A 23,146-nucleotide genomic window follows, 5' to 3' on the forward strand; every position below is an offset into this window, starting at 1 on the left:
ACGACATTCTGATGTTAAAATATTTTATTGTATCCAATATCTTAAGCTTCACCAAGTAAACATTGCACATTAGTTTTCACATACATTTCAATCAAATGGCAGAATATAAAATTACCCAATGCTGACATTATCTCAAATATCACCATCCACAAGGTAGACCATGAAGTAGCACTTTGAGGGCTGGGGGAACATTTTCTAGCTGCACATATCAAAATGCTGCTGCAACTGTTATCAGAGGGTAGTTACACTGAATGACCCGTTTCTTGTATGGTCAACTGGTCTGCATGATTTCTATTGCAAATATAATGGAAAAAGGAATTCACTCTTGGACCTGAACCTCTATTTGTAATATGAAAACACATTAGTTTACTTGGAATACAGACCATGCAATGTAGTCCTCAACATTAATGTAGTTTTATCATCAATTTTATTTATCCAATTACTCAGCATCAAGTCTGGAAGATCTATACACCCACAGGTTTGTGACCAGATTTTCTACCTTCAAGACACAATGCTGCACTACTTTTATGCTTAGTGCTTTAATAGAATTGAATACCTCCCTTATAAAGGGGAAGAAGCCTACTGGTATATAGAATAGATAGAAAGTATAAACCTAGTACAATAGGGTGCACTTGCAAGAAATATGGTGGGACAATGGATTCATTGATTGATGAAATTTTATGTGAAGATTTTCACAACCAATCTTTACTTGTTGGTTTAAAATACACTTTAGCAATCTGTGGTACCCATGATGAGTACCTGCTTGTGGTGGCCCAGCAAGCTAAATAGCTGAAAGAATAGTCTCCTTGCTGCCTTTTTTCACCCATCTCACCCCTATTTGGAGTTGCATGACTGTCTTGGGACCAATACTCTCAATCAAATCTCTGTCAACTTTAACTGTATTTCTCCTCCATTTTCACATACAGAGCTGACCAACAACTACTTCCAGTTGTGACACAGAAACAGACCTAAACAAGTACATCACAGACAATAGCCCAAATATTCTTCCTAGAGATCTTGATGATATGGTTTAACGTCACACACTCCCCCCTATCGGAAGGCTAGGACGGTGCCCCTCATAGAGGGCTTTGTAGCATGGAATTTAATGAACCATGCCCTTGGTTCAACTTCGCCGGTGGCAGGATTCGAACTGCCTTCACTTCGACCTTCGCCGCAAGTAACGACGCCCTAACCCACTCAGCCAGCGAGCTTCCTTCCTAGAGATCTTAAGAACCATTATCAGCCACTGTAGGGGCTCTGGGTTTCCAATAAGTGAAATCTGAGGCAACCATTATTAGGAACCTGTACTAAAATGGCATCTAATCAAATTAAACATCAAAAGGTATTTGTTGATCTTGGTACATTATGTTCACTACAAAATCTTTTCCTAGCAATGCTGAAAACTGTAAGCATACCATAAATAGAGGTTCAAGACCACAAATAAATGAGACAGCAAATCCGGGGTGGCTTCATCACCTACCAGGAATGTTTAATTGCTGCCAATTAACTTAAAAATATATATATAATACAATCAATAACTGATAAATACATATCCTTGGAACAAAAACTTAGAAACATATACAATATAAATGATGTGACTATGCACCCCTGACAGTATGAATACTGATAGTTTGTGACAGTTACAAGCATTCTCCAACTTCTTCCTTCTGGCATTTAAGGAAAGATGTCTTGTGCAGCAAACCCAAAAGCCCAACTGCTGACTTTCAGTGTCTGCTAATGTATCATGTGGTCAATAAGCTCATACTACTGCCTTCTTAGTCTTTTTCTTGCTCTTCTTCTCTTTCTTCAGGCCATCCATGTTAGATCTTAGGAATTGAGCAAACTGCAACTGAAACTTCAGGGCTTCTGTTGGTGAAACCTGAAAAAAGTATAGGTTTGAAATGTATTTACATTTAGATACTGCTACAAGGTACTATTGTTGCTATGAGCAGTGGTTTAAAGACACTTCTATGTTTGTTGATGGCTTTGTGCCACCACCATGCACAATCTTATATTTCATGATATGGTCTAGTTAGTTATGTGTTTATCTTCTTTTTCTTCCTTCTGGCTCACAACAAGCAACTGTATTCCTCACCCTTCACCCCTGCAATGTTTATTTGTTGTCCCTTTTATCTTAGCTCCTAGAGGATGACAGGTCATCTCAATGCCTCATACATTGGTTGGGCCAATAGCAATGCAAGAAGACATAGCAGTTCCATTGCTGAAATGGGTTTACCCTACCAATTCATTACACGGTGATCCTCCACTTCCCCTCATCCATTTGAGAACTTACTACCCATCTATATACCCAGAGGTTTCTTCCCCCTTAAAAGGGGGGTAGCCATCAAAGGCATTTACTTACTCCCACCCATCTTACTCCTATCCATCACCTTTTTAGTTCCCTTCTATCTTAGCTCCTTGTGGATGAAGGGTCATCCTTGTCTCCTGCCCACTGCCCAGATCAGTAGTAGTGCAGCTAGGTCAGCACATCTACAGCAGGGCCAGCTGCTTCATTTATGTGGCAACCCTCCCCTTACCCTCTTATGAGGAAATGGAGATGAGAAATCCTTTAAGACTGCATCAGGGTATATTCTGTTCACAACCACTCTACATTCACACATATTTCTTGTCTTCTCCCTTCCCTACTGAACAGATATTCCACTTTTACTCAAGGCCCCTTTGTATGCCCAAACCATCCCAATATTCTTTCATCAGCCCTATTTACCAGCTCCCTTTCCAACCTTGCTCTCCTTATTATTTCTCACTATATCCATCCTTTGATACCCACCATACCTGTCAAACACTTCATTCCCCATTTAATTTTCTCCTTTCTGCTTCCCTTAAATTCCAAGTCTCTGCCCCCATACAACACAAATTAAAACACATAGAATTTACTCACAACTGTGCTTATCTTCTTTTTCTTACTCCTAGCTCGCAACAGGCAGCTGTATTCCTCAGGCTCAGGAAGGGGGTCTGGGGTGATGATCTTGCCCTTTTTTAGCCGCCTGGGCTTTGGATGAGGTTTAGTGCGGCCATCATCTAAATCAAATACAAACAGCGATGTCAGTTGCATCCTACTTTCACATTAAAAATACAACTTGATATTTACCCATCTATGCAATTAATACTTTAAAAATTTCCATTAAAAAACAACTAGCTTCAACCTGTATCTAAGTATTATCTTGTATATTTATTCTGGGTCTCAAAAGTAACCAGGGGAACCACTTCAACATGTCCTAGAAATTGACAATAAGTTCAATACCAAAAAATGCAATGTACTGGAAATGGGCAATAGCAGCAAAAGGTCATCCTTAAACTGTTCCTTGAGAAGAGAACCCATTACCAAATCAAAAGAGGAGAATGACTTGTTTCCTTGTTTCCACCTTTGTGAATTGGCACCTCATTTGCCCTTTTCCAATCAAGTGGAACAATGCCTTCATTCAATGAACATGTAATAAGACTGTGGGTCTTGCCTGCTAGTTGTTCCTCACATTCTTTAACAAGGATGATCCAGACAAGGTCATCATATTAGAGCAGAACTTGCAGTAATGGACTTACATTGGACAAATTTAGATTTAAGATAGAATTGGGCAAGAACTGGTTTACCAATAGAGTGATTAACGAATGAAATAGCCTTAGTAACCATGTGGCAAGCACTGAAACTCAATTGTTGAAAAGGTTAGATAACTTTATGGATGGGATGATAGGTGGTCTCTTGCAGTCTGTTCCACTGTTTATAGGATGACCTACAATAGTACAACAAAGATATTCCAGACTTTCTTCCTGAGATTTTTGGGAGGGTCCACGGACCACTGCCAGGCACTGCAGGGTTGTGTAGTCATTGAAACTAAAGGTAACATTTACCATCTTCAATATGAAAACACGAAAAAATACCATTATGAAAATAAAATTGCCTCTATGCAATCAACTTGAAAATATCTTTAATACTTACAGCGTTTCATGGTAACAGTTACTTGGCCTTGGGAACGAGCATTGTGGAACATCAGTGTCAACTCCGACATAAACTGAAAAAAAGATAGAGTACTAATTGGCTATCGAGAGAGAGAGAGAGAGAGAGAGAGAGAGAGAGAGAGAGAGATCTACTAAAAATAATCAATTTTCATTAACCCTTTCCATGCCAGGCTTCATTTTTCCTTCCATTATTTCTTCATCCTATCCACTGCTTCTGACCCAGGGCAGTGGACAGGATGCAAGGATGACCTGTCATCCAGGAGGTGCCCAGATGGGAGGGAGGGAGGAGGGGAGTGGAATATATAGGAAATGGAATGGGTGGGAGTGATTTCTATGCCTTTTTCTTTTTGGGTACCCCCTGTGTAGGGGAAAAAGCCTTTGGTATATGTATGTACATAGACCAAAGGCTTTTTTCCCCCCTTATAAGGGAGGTAGCCAAAAAACAAAACCATAAAATCCACTCCCACCCATTCCATCCCTATCACACTCCTAGCAAGGGAGTTTTATCCTATATTAATCCCAACCATATAGGGATGACCCGTCATCCAGGAGGTGCCAAGATAAGAGGGAGGGTGGAGGGGAGTGGAGTGTATTCAGGATGGAATAGGTGGGAATGGTTATTATGCCTTTTTCTTTTTGGCTACCTCCCTTGTAAGGGGGAAAAAGCCTATGGTATATGTATGTATATTGGATGTCAATTTTTTTTCATCCTGGCTTCTACCAGGCTTTGTTCAGCCAGGTACATCCCCAGTTCAATGATCCAGACTGCCCAAGCAAACTACACTTTAGCTCTGGGGAATTGGAAATGGGACCTCAATAAGCATTGCTCCTTTACTGAGTAAACTTCCAGAATAAAACAAACACTGATATCTAACATGAAACTTACAATGTCTAACAGCTCCTAATATAACCTAACCTAATCATTCCATAGGAAAAAAAAGTCTTTCAAATGCAAAAAGGAAAGAAATGAGTGAAAAACGTGTTTATATATATGACACTGGAATGGAACCCTTTAATGTATATTACAATAATGTAAACTGAGCAGAATTTATGATATATCAAAGTTTTTCAGCACCAGTATTCAATGACATTTTATTAATTCTTTTCACCCTCTCCATTAACCTCTTCAATACGTGTCAAATGATCTGATGATGTGTCACAATATTCTCGTTATAACAAATTTATATCTGTATTACTTCTTCTCTTTCACTTTGAATATCAATAACCAAAGAAAATATAATAAAGCTAACTCACAGAATATAGGGGTCATTCAACTACAAAATAAATCAAGATGCCGATGCCGGCATCCTCATACACTTATTCGTGCCTCATGACACCTACTTAGGTGTCAGCGTATGGAATGGGTTAACTCGCACTGAAGACTAAAGATAGCCAAGCCCCATATATATGTCAAGTATATACATTATTATTATTATTTATTCAGTATTGGATGCATAGGACTCTGGAATTAATGATAATGCCATTAATGTTGATACCATTGAAATGTCTAAATATTTCAAGTCCTTTCACTCCCAATTAGGCTGGATAAATGATTACAGAGCAACAATTAAAAAAGTATAATTTTTTTTACTGTAGCATTCAACTACATCACTCCTAAGTTAATGCATAACAATTGCATTGATTTATAGTCACGGACCTGTCGTGCCCATAGGCATGGCCTGCCTTAATTATTCTCAGCAATGTAATAAAGATACCACACAAATGAAGGTAAGTAATTAAATTTGGTAAGGATACTATTGGGTGAAGGCGGAACAATCATTTTCATGACAGATGCTCAAGTTTATGTCAAAGCACACGAGAAACTTCGTCTAATTTAATATTTGCCTAATTTTATATGGTCGTGTAAAATAAGCATTGCAGTACATGAACACGTTCTACACTTCTACTAGTTTACAATGGGAATTCTATAACAATGATAATCCAAGACTAAATTATGCTCCGAATATTTTTTCTGATAATATATGAAGATAATCCCTGACTTGAGTTCAAGGAAATACTAAATAATAATGCTCTCATTTTACAATGCACAAGGTGCCTATAAATATTCTTTATCTTACCACATCATTTGTCATATGCTGTGTTTGACTCATTGCTGGCACGTCACTCTAACTTGTCCGTATACGAGTGCCTACTCGTGGAATCGTGGCCAAGATCTCAAGATAGCTCGACGAAACCTAAATAACACATTTTGTTGTTAAAATTGCAAATATTATGTTTTTACTGCTTTTAATTTTCCTATATTTTGAATTTCATTATATTTAAATCTTGTAACTTATGATTACAAAACTGATAATCGCTTTCAAGAATTAACTTATTGGTAAGTTACTATAAGAAGAGTTTGCATTACTGTCATCGGTGAAACGCGTATTAATACCTTTGTGATCGACTGTCAAATACAAAATAGTTTCTACTCAAGTTTGGAACTTCAGAGAGACAATTAACTTTCTCATTAATTCTACCACACTTTTTCATTGATTCTGTATCTTTGAATAATAGTTTAGTACTGTTACCTTGAACATATAGATTAGCCTGCCGCAATCGTTTCAAATATGATGCCATTGTCGATGAGAAGTCTAAATCTTCGAATTGTGAAATGTTGTCAGTCCCAAACAAGTTGAAAGAGCAGACGACAATTGATAGTTCGAAGTCCGTATGGAGATTGTAAAAGAATTAGCTTATTTTGAACTAGTACATTGAATTGGTGTAAAGATGTGGTTATTTGTAGTTGGCATTGCTGTACATCTTGTATTTTTTGGGTCTGTGTTCGACATTTATTTCCGCACTCCAATAATACATGGAATGACACCACAGTCCATCTCCTTACAACCTGCTGCAGAAAGACTAGTATTGTTTGTAGCTGATGGATTGAGAGCAGAAACTTTCTACAGCTACCCCAATAGCACCACAAGAGCACCATACCTAAGGTAGGGATTTTTTTTTTTTTTTTTTTTTTTTTTTTTTTCAATCGTATACAGATTATTAGATATAATTATTATAAAAATACAATGTGTAAAATTGCAAATATGGCACAAATTCACAATAAAGCATTTAACAAATTTCCATAGGTTCTCTTACAAAAAGAATCCAGATACATTTAAACAAGAAATAATGTAACTAAGAACAGAACATAATAAGGACTTGAAGCAAAAATCTTTGACATCACTCATTATGTGTAGAAAGAAAAATATCTTACCAGTATCTTACCGGTGCCACCCTTAGTGCTGTTGCTTTTGAGGTGGTCCACCTAGGATCGGAGCAGGAAGCCTTTGCTGGCTCATGTAGTGACCCCCCCATTTGCCTTATTAACGAATAACGGATCAATTTTGGCCTTAAATCAATGTAGTGTGTTTGCTGCAACTGCCTCTCTTGGCGGATTGTTCTACTCATTAACATTTCTATTTGAGAAAAGGTACTTCCTTATGTCAAGTCATGGTCATTCTTTAAAGATTTTTAGTGGATGTACTCTATTTGTTCCCTGATCCATGATGGAGAAGTCTTTGACCCTCAAACCCTCCAGTCCCTTCATTATTATAAATACTTCAATATTCAATAAGGTCGCCTGTAACTCTCCTCATTTCTAGTGTCGCAAGCCCAGTTTTCTTCAGTCTCTCTTTATAGGGATCATCCTTAATACTGTGCACCATTCTTGTCATCCTTCTTTAATTACACCTTTTCAATGTTGTCAATATCTTTTTGCTTATAAAGTCTCCATGCTTGATGACAGTACTCTATAAATGGGGTCTTACCAGGTCATATACAAATTTACTATATTGTCTTTGCTCTTATACTCTATTGCTCTCCTAATGTTTCCCATTTCCTGGTTGGCATTTGTAACCACTTCAGCAATGTGGACAATTGGACTAAGCAATGTACTTATTTTCACCCCCAAATCTTTCTCCTGTTCTATATTCATAATTTCTTGCTCCCCTAGTATGTATGTTTGATTGACATTCCCATGGCCAATATGGAGATGCTTCCACTTTTCCACATTAAATAATATTTGACAGGCCTCTGACCAATTATATATTCTGTTTAAGCCATCCTGTAAGCGGTTGGCATCTTACTGTATTACTACGTTACTAAAAAAAATTGTATCATCAGCAAACTTGAGGATGTGAGAAACAATATTATCATCAATGTCATTTATAAATATAGTGAATAATAGAGACCCTAGTACTGATCCCTGGGGTACACCACTCTTAACCTTCCTCCATTCCAATTTGTGTCCCCGTATGACAACCCTCTGTTTCCTTTCCTTTAGGCAGTCACCAATCCATTCTTGTATGCTCTCTCCAATCCCATGTGTCTTAATCTTCCTTAACCCCTTCAATACGGGCCAGAATCTCTTGGGCAGCAGTAGCTGCCAGACGTACAATGTTGCGTCATAATACTCGTATTATAAAAAATAAAGTTACCACTGTATTGCTCGTTCTTTCACCCGTGAATTTTGATAACGATAGAAAATATGATGAAGCCAGTTTACAGAGGATGGGGGTCACGCAGGTACAACTACAATATATCAAGATGCCGACATCGACATCCTCGTGTACCCACTTGCTCCTCATGACGCCTATGTAGGCGTCATCATATCGAAGGGGTTAACAACCTTATCAAAAACCTTAGAGAAGTCCAGGTAAATGATGTCCACAGGGTAGCCTGAAATTATTTAAGGTGTTACTCTCTCAAGGAATGTCAGTAGGTTTGTCAGGCAAGGTCTTTTTGATAAAAAACTGTGCTGAGTTCCTTTGATCAGTTTATGTTCCTAAGATGCTTTATTATTGCATCTCTAATCAGAGTTTCCATAATCTTGCTCACTTGAGATGTCAAGCTTATTGGTCTGTTGTTGCAAGCAAGTCTCTTTGATCCCTTTTTAAAGATAGGTGTCACATTTGCCATCCTCCAGTCATCTAGTACTTTTCCAATCTCCAAACTTCTCTCAAAAATATAACTTAGTGGTTGTGCTGCCAGTCCTCCTAATTTCTTTAACATTGCTGGATGTACAATATCATCACCAGGTGATTTCTCTGGATTTAATTTATGTAGGATCTTAATTACTCCCTGTGTAGATAGATTCACCTCTTGTAGCAGTTTGTTACTTGTACCATTGTAGACCATTCTTGGTTCAGGAATATTTACAGTCGATTCCTCTGTGTACACTGTCGAGAAATATTTGTTTAAGATCTCAACCATCCTCTCATCCTCAGATACCATGTCTCCATTCTCATCCTCCAGTGGTCCAACACTTTCTTTTGTCTCTATTTTACTATTGGTGTATCTATAATATGTCTTCGGATCTTCTTTTACTCTTTTAGCTATCTTAGATTTGTATTTCCTTTTGGCTTGCCTAATGACCTTTCTTACTCTATCCATGGCTCTTTTGTACCTCAAGTAGTCTTCATAGCAGTCCTTCTCCTGAAATTGCTTCCACCAGTGAAATTTATTTTTTCTTGCCTTCAGTATATAGTATCTCTATTCCACCACAGTGGTTTCCTTTTCTTATTCCCACTCCTCTTTGTAAGAACAATTTAGACATGGCAAGATACAGAGATGGGACACCATGAGCATAGCTCCCCTTCCCATAAGATACAACTAAGTAAACATATAGCTTTACTACTCTGTCATATTCTTTGATAAATAGATTCCACATTTCTGAAACTCTGTTTTTGAACTTGTCTTTCCATTGCATTTTTGCAAATTCTTTTCTCATATCTTTGTACTTTGTATTCCTATAATCAAAGTATTGTTCTTTCCAAATTACTTTTCCCCCGTTGGTGGAAATATCGAAACTCACTACATTACGATCATTTGACCCTAGGGGTGCTGTTACTTGTACACAATTTACTAGTGTTGGATCTGAGCTCATCACTGAATCTATAATATTTCCCCCACTTGTTGGTTGCTTCATGGGCTGAGTAAGAAATTTGTCCATCACTAGATTTAGGAAGGCTTCGCCTTCTCTTTCTGCCTGTAACAAGTCCCATTTGATGGAACTATGATTGAAGTCCCCACATATAATTACTTGGTCAAATCTCTCACAAGTCTTTTCTATCTTACTATGTAGATTTCTCTCATCTTCTTCTGTGGCTGACGTACTATGATAGCATACACCAAACATGACATCCCCATTTTCCACTTTAATTTTACACCACGCTGATTCTGTATCATCACTCATTCAATCCTCCAAAGCACTTACTCTCATTTAATTTTTGAAATATGTCACACAGCCACCTCCTTTCCTATTCATTCTGTCCTTCCTTATTATAAAAATGAAAATGGCATTTGTGGATTTTCATCTCATCTGCTTGCACAGCAATTTGTATATTTTTCATCTGTATTAAGACAACTCCAACAACTTAGTGGAAATTTTCCTGCAAATTGATATTAAGAGATGGTGAAAAAATAGTGGGGGAGATGAAAAATAACAATTTAGGTTAGTTTAGATTTTTTATTTATTTTTTTTTTTTAGATTAGGCTGGTTAGGTTAGGTTTTCGTCTTACTTGATTACACATCAATTATATTTTTTGCATTGATATTACAACAACTCCAACAACTTTTCTTAGTAATGTTTTTCCTGCAAATATATATTAATTCCTAGAATACAATGAAGCCTTCGTAGGCATCATGAGCCATGAGTGGGTATACAAGGATGCCGGCATTGGCATCCTGATTATATTTACTTTGTAGTTGTAGCTGAGAGGCTCCTGGATTCTGTAAACAGGCTTGATCACCAATAACAAGTTTTCATGTGTATTTTTAGAGGTCAGTTGTTAAATTTTACCTTGAGATATATATAGGAAAAAGTCTTTTCTCATTTTAAAGGGGGGTTATCCAATTCAAAGCAGATGCCCACCCTATACCCATTGTACACCCAACCCAAAAACCCATTTGTTGTCCCTCCTATCTTAGCACCTCATGTAGGGTGGATCATCTGTCCCCCATCACACTTCAGGGGTCAAGAGATAATGCTTCCACAGAAGGGCCTCACAATCAGACTTGGTTGTACTTCTTCATTATATGGTGACCTCTTCCATTATCAGCGGCGGCACCAGGAATTTTTAGTTGGGGAGGCTAAGGGGGGGCTAATAGTAATATGATAATACACATATATTATCCTCATTTCAGAAGGGGAGGGGGTTAATGGTAGGGATAGCACTGATGGCTGACAAATCTTTAGCCCTGGCAATTAAAAATTCAACTTAATAAGATTATTTCAATGAGTGTTTTAAATTTTCAATTTGCTCATTTCAGTTGGGGGGGCTGGCCACTTTTTGGGGGGGCCTAAAGCCCCCCAAGCCCCCCCCCCCTGGCGCTGCCAATGTCCATTATTTTCTTAAAAAAATTGTAGAACAGACAGGAAGAACTCCTTTAGACTGCAACATTTCCAGATCTATTTACAACCAATTTTCACGTGTGACATTCAGATCCATCATTGAAGAGAAAGGAACATGGGGCGTATCCCACACCCGTGTGCCCACAGAGTCTCGTCCAGGTCATGTAGCAATCATTGCAGGCTTTTATGAAGATCCAAGTGCAATTGCAAGAGGCTGGCAGGAAAATCCAGTGGAGTTTGATTCTGTTTTCAATGAGAGTCGACATACCTGGTCCTGGGGCAGCCCTGACATTCTGCCTATGTTTGCCAGAGGTGACTTATTGTCTGTGCTTTTGATTGGTCTACTTATGTGATTTTAGATGGAGATTATGATAAAAAAAACACGCTCATGTATAGTTGCACTTTTTCATATTTCTAACCTATGGTGCAGTTCTTAATACAATAATTAATGACAAGACACTTCCTCATATATTTTACCAGCTCATTTTACTTTTTGTTAATAGGTTCTGAAAGAGGACATGTTGATACATTCATGTATAAATCAGCACAGGAAGATTTTGCAAGTGAAGATGCTTCACGATTGGATAAATGGGTATTTGATGAAGTGGAGAAATTCTTTTTAAAGGCTAAAGATGATGCTTATCTGTCCAAACGGTTGAAACAAGACAGAATTATTTTTTTCTTGCATCTGTTGGGGCTTGATACTAATGGCCATGCACACAAACCTTTCTCAGCGTAAGTAATTTTTTTTTACCATAAACTTTTCATACATATTTCAGATTATCATTGTAAGATATTATTCTTGAAATGATACTACTAATTTTTAATAATTTTTGGAATTGCCAGAGAGTATTTACAGAATATTGAGCTTGTTGACAAAGGTGTTGAGAAAATGGTGAAAGTTTTTGAAGATTTTTATGGGGATAAGAAAACTGCCTATGTCTTCACTTCTGATCATGGCATGACAGATTGGGGTAAGATAGTTCTAAGATTTTAATTTGATTTCTAGATATTCTCTGATATTTCTTATAATTTCTTATAACTTTTTGTGCTTGTTGGGCTATCATTTGAAATCATGCGTGGATATAGAATTGTTATGTAGCTTATTATAGTTCAGTCATGTGATCTAAACATCTGAATAGATGAAGCTTATTTTAAAATACAGGATGTAGAGTAATTTTTAGGTTAGTAAATCACAGGTAGAAATTATATCTATCTTCATCCTTTCCCCTCAACTAGGTTCCCATGGTGCTGGTGATCCAACAGAAACTGAAACTCCAATTGTTATGTGGGGTCAAGGTGTTGCTCCACCCCAGGATCCGTCTAGCTTCAAGGAGAGAATGCAGTATGATTCTCGAGTAGAGGAGTGGGGTCTCACACATGTCAGAAGGCATGATGTGTACCAGGCTGATATTGCACCTCTAATGGCATCTGTTATTGCAATTCCTATCCCTGTTAATTCTGTTGTAAGACTATTTTTATTAATAAGAAATCTCTTAATGTAGCTTTACTGTTCTGAGATATATTTGATACAAGTGATATATGATAATTTATTATATTTGTTCTTTTTATTTTTTTTGCCACCACCTGTTTGTACCTCTTCATATAGTTGTCTCTTACAGGGAGTTTTACCAATCGAGTACCTAAATGTATCGAATGAGTATAAGGCAGAAGCTATTGTAGTAAATGCAAAGCAGATTTTGTCTCAGTATCAGCAGAAGAGACAGAAGAAGGAGGAAGAACTGATAACATTTTTGCACAAGCCCTTCACAGGTCTCATGCCTGATGCTGCTTTACACAGAGTGACTCAAATCAACAATCACATGAAGGAAAAAAACTTTGAAGAAGCAGTAAGTTTTGCATGTATTTACTAATGATTTTGTCTTGGATAAAAAGATAAAGGAGGAAAAAAGGTACATATGAGATAAGGGAGGCAAAAAGGTACATATGAGAGGTACAAAGAGAAGTAGAGTGTAAGATAAAGGAGGCAAAAAGGAGAGCAGATGTGAAATGGGGGAAGGGTATGACAGGAAATTTGGAAAAAGTAGAAAGATATTTTGGATGGAAATTAAAGGGAGGAAGGGAAGGCGAATCAAGTAGATAAGAAAAGGTAAAAGGAGCAGATGGAGAGATGATAATGGAAGAGACAGCAGTAAGAGAAAGATGGGGAGAGTATTTTAGGGAGTTGTCAAATGTAAAAGAGGATAGGGATGGAAAGGTAGTTGCAGTGGGGGGCACTAAGAAAAGGACAGTGATGAATTAGGAAAATGGAGGAGAAGTAAGGAAAAATGAAGTGAAAGCCATTATTAAGATGATGAGCGCAGGTAAGGCACCTTGGTTAGGTGTGTGTCATGTGGAGTCTAAAAAAAGAAGGAAAACATCATGTGGACCAAAATCAGGTTAATAGGGTGGATGAGGAACGAGTACTGTGTTTTTTAATTCAGAAGTGCTGGACAACATGTTATGTGTGGGTGGGGATGTCATGATGAATCTATTCATTGCTCTCCCACTATTCTGGATGCTTGTGCCAGATGATTTCATTGAGTCATGTCAAAACTTGACAGTAAGACTCTCCACTGACAGTTTGGGGAAGACATTTGGGTGTTGGATTGTTGTGTGAAAGGTGAAGAGTGGTTGCATGCCTTGGCTGGCCACCCCCCCTTATAAAGGGGAAAAGGCCCTGTGTTTATATTTATGTAAGCAGAAGTGATGTGATACATTAAACATTTTTTCTTGTTTCATGCATTTTGTGGTAATCAGTCATAAAGGAGTTGCATTGTTCAATTTCAGATAACTTTAAGCCATGAGTTGATTGTGTTATGCATGCGAGGCCTAGATTACTATCACCATTATGACCGTTTTGCCCTAAGTACAGCCATCACTCTTGGCTTCATTGGTTGGATTGTCCTCATTATTTGCCACATTCTTAAGGTATGTTGAATCTCATCATATGTATCCTGTTTTCAGTAAGAACACATTTAATGTCTCATTTCAAAGTTGAGTGAGCTTATGCCATTGATGACTGACACACATGAAATGAATTCTCATTTGTTCTTTGCTTAATATGAATGTACTCTTGCTAAATACTGTACTTTATACACAAAGTATAGTAAAATCTCAAAGGTAAGTAAATCATGATGTGTGGTTTTGCAGGAGCACAGCCTGGTAATGAAAGTGGGAGCCAACACAGTTGAAGGGAGACGAGTTGCAAGAAAAGGAATCCTCTTTCCAGCACTGCTGTTCAACTGGGCCATTGTCACCATTGTTGTCCTCTTTGGTATGTTTATAATGCATTGATTATCTCCTTATGGTTAAATATTTTTTATTGTAGCGTATCTATGAAATGCTCTTCCAGGATATATATCTTTAAGCACTTTCTATAGATTCTTGTAGGACCAGTGATGGTTATCTACTTGTGGTGGGCTTGTAAGATGGACATTGAAGAGAGTCAACTCCCCACCGCTCTTCTTCAACTAGTAACCATCACTGGTCCTATTCTATAGATAGAATAGGGTCAATGATAGTTACTTGCTTGTGGTGGTTCTGTAAGATAGACATGGAGAGAATCACAGCTCCCAAGTAACCAGCAGCAGTCACTCAAGGAAGATATATGTTGTTGTCTGGGTATGGCTAGGGTGGGTCAGTGTAAGAAAGGTGTTCAATGTCTTATGTGTAATTGCTTCATCTGGAGTAGTTTGTTTATGTGGTCAGGCATATTCCATTGCTGGCTGGTGACCTGATCACAGTCATGTAAATATGGTTCTTGGTTTTTATGGGAGGGTTTTTCTGTGGAGGGACTTGATGAAGGATATTTGGTGGTTGGTCTTGTACTGCTAATTTTGTGATCCAAGAGTGATGTTTGGTGGTTGGTCTTTTACTGCTTGTTTTGTGATCTGAATGTGAATATATTTTTATATGGATGTGTTGTGTTGTAGGTGGAAGGTTTCTGTACATGAGTAGTATTCAGCTGGTGTAGTTTTTACACTGTCCCAGACTAGCTGTTCTCAGACAACAACATTATATTTCCTTCTTGAGTGACCTCTGGGCCAGACTGGATGCCATTGCTAGTTACTTTGGAGTTGTAGGTCTCCTGTGAGAGAAACATGGGGCAATGGATTAATTTATTTTTGTTGCATTCAGTTGGTTGTGTTTGAATGTTGTAATGAGATGGGTGAGTAGGGTTGAAGGCTCTTGAATGGAACTATATGTCTATAATTTTCATGTAATGTTCCATAAATACAAATTTTGGTTTCTGTAAGGTGTTCTATTGGTGCATCCTGTAATTCTAAGTGTTTTATTTTATAAAGTTGGTATTGTCATGATGCTGTAGGGTGGCCTGAAATTGAAAAATTATATTGACAAATTATAACTTATATGATATTACAGTATTCAGGTTTCTTTTAGTTAATATTTTCCATATTCCTTCTAAACAACACCAAGGGTAAAATTGTATATTTTTATCAGCCCAGAGTTCTCCAGCCCAGCATTACCTGTACTTCCTGACACCGCTGGGTCTCTGGGCATTAGTGCATCAGCGCATTGAGTCCCTTTGGGTGGCGTGGCTGATTATCAAATCCTACAACATGATCTGGGAAGTGGCCATTCGACTGCTGTTTGTTATAGTTGGGATAGAAATCCTGGTGAGGAAACTAATTTTTTGTTTAAATTAATTTTTATAGTAATTTATGCTTTGTTTTACTTTGGAATATGCAATAATATATAAACAATTCTTGCTCTTTCCCCCTTACAAGTGAGGTAGCCAAAGTCAAAGGCATAAATCCATTCCCACCCATTTCATCCCCACATACTCCACTCCCATTTTACCACCTCTTCCTCCCTCTTTTCTTGGTTCCTCCTGGATGATAGGTCATCCCTGCATCTTGCCCACTGCCCTGGGTTAGAACCAATGCAGCAAGACACAGTACATCCACAGCAAGGCCACTTCATTGAATCGGAGACCTCCTGTCTCTGTCCCCTCATGAAGAAAAAGAGAAGACAGGGAGAAGTCCGTTTTGGGCTGTGTCAATCTTTTTTCCCTATGCACCACCCTTTCCCCCCTCTAATCTTAGCTCCTCATGGATGACAGGTCATCCCTGTATCCCACCCACTGCCCTGGGTCAGAAGCAATGGAGCAAGACACAGTATATCCACAGCAAGGCCAATTCACTTAATCAGTGACCACCCCTCTCTCTCATGCAGAAAAAGAGAAGTCGGAAAAATCTCTTTGGACTGCGTCAGTTTATCATTTATACATAAGCATACCACACTCCCCCATCCTCTGCCCCTCCCTTCCTTGCATAACAGTATAATTCATACAGTCACTCTCAACTCACCCCGTGTCCTGCCTTCTCCCTTCCTTGTTCAACAGACATTCCCCTCTTGCTCAACGCCCCCCTTCACCCCATCCATCCATCTCAACCTCGGTCGTCCCCTCAAGTTCACTCCCCCCACCTCTGCCTTCCACATCTCTTTTAAGAATTTTTCATCACTCATTCTTTCCATATGTCCAAACCATCCCAATAATCTTTTTTCAGCCCTATCTGCCATCTCCTTTTCCACTCCCACTCTCCTCCTCACCTTGTTTCTCACTCTATCCAACCTAGTAACCCCTACCATACTTCTCAGACATTTCATCTCAAACACATTTAAACTTTTCCTCTTTGCCTCTCTTAAATTCCACATCTCTACCCCATACAGTGCCATCAGCACAATCACCCCTTCATAAAATCTCCTCTTTGCATCCATTCCCAGATGCCTATTTCTCATAACACTTTTTAATCATCCAAGGCATTTATTTGCTTCTCTCAGTCTACAGTTTACCTCCACCTCCATTCCTCCCTTTCCTGCCACATGTGACCCCAAATACCTAAAACTATCCACTTCCTCCAGCCTCCTTTTAGATTTACTTCCTAGTCACTGCCATCCTCTCCCCATGTATATCTCACGACCTTGCTTTTACCCTTATTTACCTTTAACTTTCTCTGATCGCATACCTTCCCAAACTCTGTCACTCCTTAATCCCCACTCTGACCCTACTACAAGCAGTGTCATCAGCAAACGACAAATAGCTCACCTCCCACTTCTATCTATTTTCCTTAACCATCTCCAGTCCCCTACCCATTACCCTCACCTTTACCTCCTGCACCACCTCATCCATGTACACATTGAACAGCCATGGCAACATGACATCACTAACACAGTCCCACCTTTACCTCAAACCACTCGCTCTCTTCATTTTCCATTCTAACACTAGCTCTACTACTCCTATAAAAACTCCTGACTGCCCTTAACATCTTTCCTCCAGTTCCATATATCTGCAAAACCTGTCATGGTGCCTTCCTGTCTACCCTGTCATAAGTCTTTTCCAAGTCCATAAAGGACGAAAAACATATCATTACCTTTTCATAAAGCCATCTCACATATGTGCCTTACCTCAAAAATCTGATCCATGCAACCCCTGCCTTTCCCTAATCCCACACTGTTCCTCACCAATTACTCCCTCTGTTCTTCTAATCCTCTCAATTAAAACCCTCCCATAAGCCTTCCCAACTACACCCAACAAACTGATCCCTCTGAATTTACTACACTCATATTTGTCCCCCTTTCCCTTGTAAAGCGGAACTATACAGGCACTCCTCCAGTCCTTTGGCACTCTACCCTCCCTTGGATGCATATTAGACAACCTCACTAGTCAGTCCACTATTACTGTACTTCCCTTCTTTAGCCCAATTAGTGTCTTGTAGGACAGGGATGACCATTCATCTTCGAAGTACAGAGATGGGAGAGGGGGTTAAATTAGTTTTAATGTGAAGAAAGTGGGTGTGTACTTTGACTTATCCACCTTCATAAGGAGGAAAGGGCCTTGATATGTATACATATGTAATATTTGATCTCATTTCTGCAGGTGTTTTCATTCTTTGTACGGCCAATGCTCTCAGTGGGTTTGCTGTGCATTGGTGTATGGCCAGTGGTCATGTATTCACTTCAAGCTGTTGCTGAGAAGTCTATGCGCTTAGGATGGATAGGAGCATGTATCCTCCTTGCCTCCTTTACTTATATGCCAGTTGTGGGTCAGGATGCCATCTATCCTATGGTGTAAGTATATATTGTTACAAATTTCTTTTTCCATTTGAGCTGAGGCAGATGTATGACTTACTTAAACAAAGATGAATATCAGCAAGACCAAAACCATGGTTACACTAGTCAACAAAGGGTTGGATTCCAACAACTCAGATGGATTTTGTTCAATGCAATCTATCCCCTGTAGTGAGTAGTGACCTGAACACTGTAATCATATCACCTCTTTCTCTTCAATCTTTCAAGGTTGGCAGACCCGGTACCTTTGTTCTTTCCTCATATGGTTTATCTGCCAGGCAGGGGACTAGTTTGGTTGCTGACCTGTGTATGTGTGTGTAAAAGAGATGCAAAGATTGTCAAATATGCATTTTTAGAGAGATCGCATATCATTCAAAATTATTGGGAGTAAATTGTTTGAGAAATTGGCATAGCATAGGCTCTGCCAATGAGAATTCCTCATTCTGGATAGAGGGTGGGACATGGTGTAGGTCCTTTTACCTGATTGGTGGGAACATCTTTAAATGGTAAGCTTGGACTTGCATGTAACCACTTGTTCAAGGATAGATGAAACAAAGGTTGGACTTCAAACATTCTGTTGACTAGTGTAACCCTGCCTTTAGAAGTATGTTGACTTGCTCCAGACACTGGAGTATCAAAACACCTATTAGGGAATGTGAAAGCAAACACTTTAGTTTCATTAATACTAAAGACGTGAAGGAAATAATAGTATACAAAGTCACAATTTGGAGGTGACCAAATATTCTGTCCTAATAAGACCGGATATGTATATAATCCAATATAACTTGATACCTAATCTTACCTAAACTGTTAGCTGGCTGGCTCCACATTAGGAGGTAAATGGAAATACCCATCAACCCATGTCTCATTTTCTGCTGCCTCTGATGGACAGGCATGGACATGTACGCAATGCTGCACAGTCCCCATGTATAGGCAACAGCACTGCCTTGGGTGAGCATGTAAAGATGAGCTGCACAGTCACTATGTGCTGGTAGCACTGGCCTCTATGGCTTGTAAGCATGCAGCTGGCTATCTACACATAAAAATAGTAGTGAAGGTGAAGTTATAGATCAATTAACATGAAACTGAAAGCTGCCAAGGAGTGGAATGGAGAACATTCATGAATGAGGAGTGGTGTGGCTTCACATGAGACACTGGGGAGTCTGCCAAAATAAACATGATGTGAAGACAGAGCCTTTGTACAATGATTTGCTTGTTCCAGCTTTATTACATACATACATATACCAAAGGGTTTCTGCAGCTTTATTAAGTACATGATAAAGCTGTAACAAGTGAAATGTTGTACTAATATAGGCTCCTTCCTCACATGGTGTTTATTTTGATAGACTTGTTGGCAGTTGCCATCTTTATACATTGGAGATGGGCTGTGTTCCCAGAATGGCTGGGAACCTGGACCAATACAAGATTCAGGAATGGCAGATTATAGCTTTCATGTGGGTGAATAAGAAGAGATATGTCAGGGGATTCACTGTGGATGTTAAGGGTCATTCTAACACAAATTGCCTCAGGCTTGTTTACCAAGCCCTGAAGAAAATGCTCCAAATTTTTTACCTAAAGTAGTCAAAGGAGTTTAGTTCAAACAACTGATAGGTAGGTAGTGTCAGGCATAAAGGGGTGGAGTCCATTTGATGAACACTTTGAGAAGTTGCTCATGGATGACCCTTTGAATGGCCAGCTTCCCCATCCTGGTGTTCAGGTGGCAGTTGTTGATCCACTGATAGATGAAACTCCCTCTTTGAGGGAGGTTAGAGAAGCTGTGAGTAAGTTGAAGGGTGGAAAGGCAGATGGCATCTGTAACATCAGTACAAAGTTGCTTAAAGTCAGGACATGATCCATGGGTTGTATGCAGTGCTGTTTACTATTTGGCAGTCTGGTACCACTCCTGTTGACTAGAAAAAAGATCTGGTCATTCCTCTCTGGAAAGGGAAAGGGGGCTGGAAGGACAGCCATAATTACTGTGAAATTACATTGTTCAGTGTGTTGAGCAAGGTGTTTGCCCAGCTGTTGTTAGTACGTGTGAGTCATTTAGGCAATTCAGAATTGTTTTTCTTTACAGGGTGGAAAATTTTGCACCATATCAGCCATATAAGAGACAATTGAGAAATATTTGGCAGTAGGATGGGCAGTGGACAAGGTGCAGGGATGACCCGTCATCCAGGAGGTGCTAAGATAGGAGGGAGGGTGGAGGGGAGTGGAATGTATTTAGGGATGGAATGGGTGGGAATGATTTTTATGCCTTTTTCTTTTTGGCTACCTCCCTTGTAAGCGGGAAAAAGCCTTGGTATATGTTTGTAGGATGGGAAACCTACCATGTAGCTCATTCAGAAATGCCTTGCTGCAGTGTGGGAAATCTTCCACTCTGTTGGCCATTTTGTATTGTGGTGTGATTGATGTAATGTGTGTACACATTTTCTCTTTCATTTCATGTGTCCCTTTTTGTATTTCCCCTTAGGGAAGTTGGTGGGGTGATTGCCTTCCTGTTGGCTGCTGTCGGCATTTACTGGTAAGACATTTGAGCGTGTGTACACATTTATTTTCCTTTTATAATGATTTTTCATTCACATTTTAATGTGTTTCTTGTAATGATGCCTCATTCACCTTCTAGTATGTTTTGGCATTTACTCAGTTAAAGATTCAGATTTTCATATATGACTTAACCATTGAGTTGAATGACAAAGTTAAGAAAAAAAAGGGATATTGAAAAACATATTTTGTTGCTTTGTGTGTGCACAACATCTCATGGTTATGTATTTTCTGTTTGCGAAGCACTGATGGGGGAAGACGAAAGCCATACACAAAACCAAAAGTCAGGATTAAGAGGCGAAGGTATAAAAGAAAACGATAAACTGCCTGAACATATTGTCTCATGTTTGGCCCAGATTTGTCCTCCTAGCATCAGGCTTGCACTTTCCACTTAGGCTTTTCACAGGCTTTCTTCTTTCAGTATTTATTTCCTCAATTGTACTGAATAGATTTGTTTTTTAAAATTTTGTGATGTCAAATATGCAACTTGGCCTTTCTTGCACTTTAAAATGGCAAAGTTTTTATTAGTGCATCTAGATTATCGATATGCATGGAGACTAGAGAAAAATAATTCAATTTATTTATTAATTTTTTTTTACAATTCTCAAATGCTAATGAGAAGCAGTTTTGAATGATTATATCATCTTTGATATGCATTTAGCCAGTTGCAAATCAGTATTTAATATAAATATTTTTACTCATTTTCACTAATGATCTTAGCTGGCAAATAGTGGTCAGAATGTACTGAAGTCTGCTGAATTTCAGTCATGCAAAGTTTGCAAGTAGATTATTGAAGATAACGAATTAATTAGTGATTTGATTGTACAGTATGGAGGTGTATCAATATAATGTAGTATTAAGGCATCACATTTATTTTAAGTAGTGGGTAATATTTGTTACCTCAAGCTACACTTAGTCAAAAACCTGCAGCCCCACAGTGGCAGGCGCAGTGGTCATCAGGCCCTCCCACAGATCTCTCTGGGAAGAAACTTCGGACTGCTGTCTGTATTGTACTGGTTTGAAACTATTTTAATGTCACTGACTGGAAGTTGTAGGAGGGGTCAGTCATTGGTTGTCAGCTGTCTATATTTGAAAAAGAAAAATGAAAGAAAAACAATCGAAGTTGATAGAAAGAGAACTTGTGCCTAATCCAGAGACCAGATGTCAGTTCTTCAGGTCTGTACCTCATAATAAAAGTGAGGGGGTAGATCTCTATACCAAATGCTTCTTCCCCCTTATAAGGGAGGTAGCCAAGTCAAGCCATGCACCCACTCCCACCCATTCCACTTCCATCCACCCCCCATTGTTTCCCTCTCATCTTAGGTCATTGTGGATGAAAGGTCATCCCTGTCTCCCGCTCACTAACTGGGTCAGAAGCAATGCAGCAAGACACAGTACCTCCGCACCAGGGCTGCTTTACTTATGCGGTAATCCTCCCTCATTGTCCCTTCATGTGAAAAATAGAGAACAGGGGGAGAAATCCCTTTAGTCAGCATCAAAATATCATCCATACACAATCATCATCCACTTACCCCTATACCCTGCCTTCTCCCATCCTTTTTCAACAGACATTCCTCTCTTGCTCAAATCCCCTTTCACCCCATTCATCCACCTCATCTTTGGTCATCCCCTCAAGCTTACTCCATCCCCCTTTACTTTCCACACCTCTTTTGCTTATCTTTCTTCCCTCATTCTTTCCATGTGTCCAAACCATTGCAATAATCTTTCATCAGCCCCATCTGTCAGCTCCCTGCCCACCCCACTCTTCTCACCTCCTCATTTCTCACTCTACCCAACCTTGTAACCTCTACCTTACTTCTCAGACACTTCATCTCAAATTCATTTAACCTTCTCCTTTCTGCCTTTCTTAAGTTCCAAGTCACTGCCCCATACATTGTCATTGGCATAATCACCACTCCATATGATCTTCTCTTTGCATCCATTCCCAGATGCATATTTCTCATGACACTTTTCAATCCCTCAAGGCATTTACTTGCTTGTCTCAACCTACAGTTTACCTCCACCCCCACTCCTCCATTTACTGCCATATATGACCCCAAGTACTTAAAACTATACTCTTCCTTCAGACTCTCTCGTAAGACTTACTTCCAACTTGCTGCCATCCTATCCCCTTTTACATCTCATCATCTTATTTTTATCCACATTTACCTTCAACTTTGTCC

General features: G+C 39.0%; 2 protein-coding genes across 2 annotated transcripts in view; one reads left to right on the top strand and one right to left on the bottom strand.

Annotated features, from left to right (window-relative positions):
• Positions 1 to 6: 6 nt before the first annotated feature.
• Srp14 (signal recognition particle 14) lies at positions 7 to 6,197 on the bottom strand. Its single transcript, XM_076204135.1, has 4 exons — positions 6,051 to 6,197; positions 3,953 to 4,025; positions 2,900 to 3,039; positions 7 to 1,879 (listed from the first exon to the last, which is right to left on the bottom strand). The coding sequence occupies exons 1-4, from the start codon at positions 6,081 to 6,083 to the stop codon at positions 1,760 to 1,762; spliced, it is 366 nt and encodes a 121-aa protein (XP_076060250.1). The 5' UTR covers positions 6,084 to 6,197; the 3' UTR covers positions 7 to 1,759.
• A 186-nt stretch (positions 6,198 to 6,383) lies between these two features.
• The window catches only part of PIG-N (Phosphatidylinositol glycan anchor biosynthesis class N), a 34,835-nt gene continuing 18,072 nt past the window's right edge, over positions 6,384 to 23,146 (top strand). The window contains exons 1-11 of the mRNA XM_076204136.1: positions 6,384 to 6,917; positions 11,416 to 11,636; positions 11,828 to 12,059; positions 12,171 to 12,298; positions 12,564 to 12,790; positions 12,947 to 13,174; positions 14,115 to 14,255; positions 14,478 to 14,601; positions 15,789 to 15,964; positions 18,229 to 18,419; positions 20,893 to 20,943. Of these exons, the coding sequence (XP_076060251.1) occupies positions 6,703 to 6,917; positions 11,416 to 11,636; positions 11,828 to 12,059; positions 12,171 to 12,298; positions 12,564 to 12,790; positions 12,947 to 13,174; positions 14,115 to 14,255; positions 14,478 to 14,601; positions 15,789 to 15,964; positions 18,229 to 18,419; positions 20,893 to 20,943 (1,934 nt within the window). The 5' untranslated portion in view covers positions 6,384 to 6,702. The remainder of the gene's footprint in view (positions 6,918 to 11,415; positions 11,637 to 11,827; positions 12,060 to 12,170; positions 12,299 to 12,563; positions 12,791 to 12,946; positions 13,175 to 14,114; positions 14,256 to 14,477; positions 14,602 to 15,788; positions 15,965 to 18,228; positions 18,420 to 20,892; positions 20,944 to 23,146) is intronic.

This window comes from Oratosquilla oratoria, chromosome 20, assembly GCF_046742065.1.
Source record: "Oratosquilla oratoria isolate Oo_2021 chromosome 20, ASM4674206v1, whole genome shotgun sequence".
NCBI lineage: Eukaryota > Metazoa > Arthropoda > Malacostraca > Stomatopoda > Squillidae > Oratosquilla > Oratosquilla oratoria.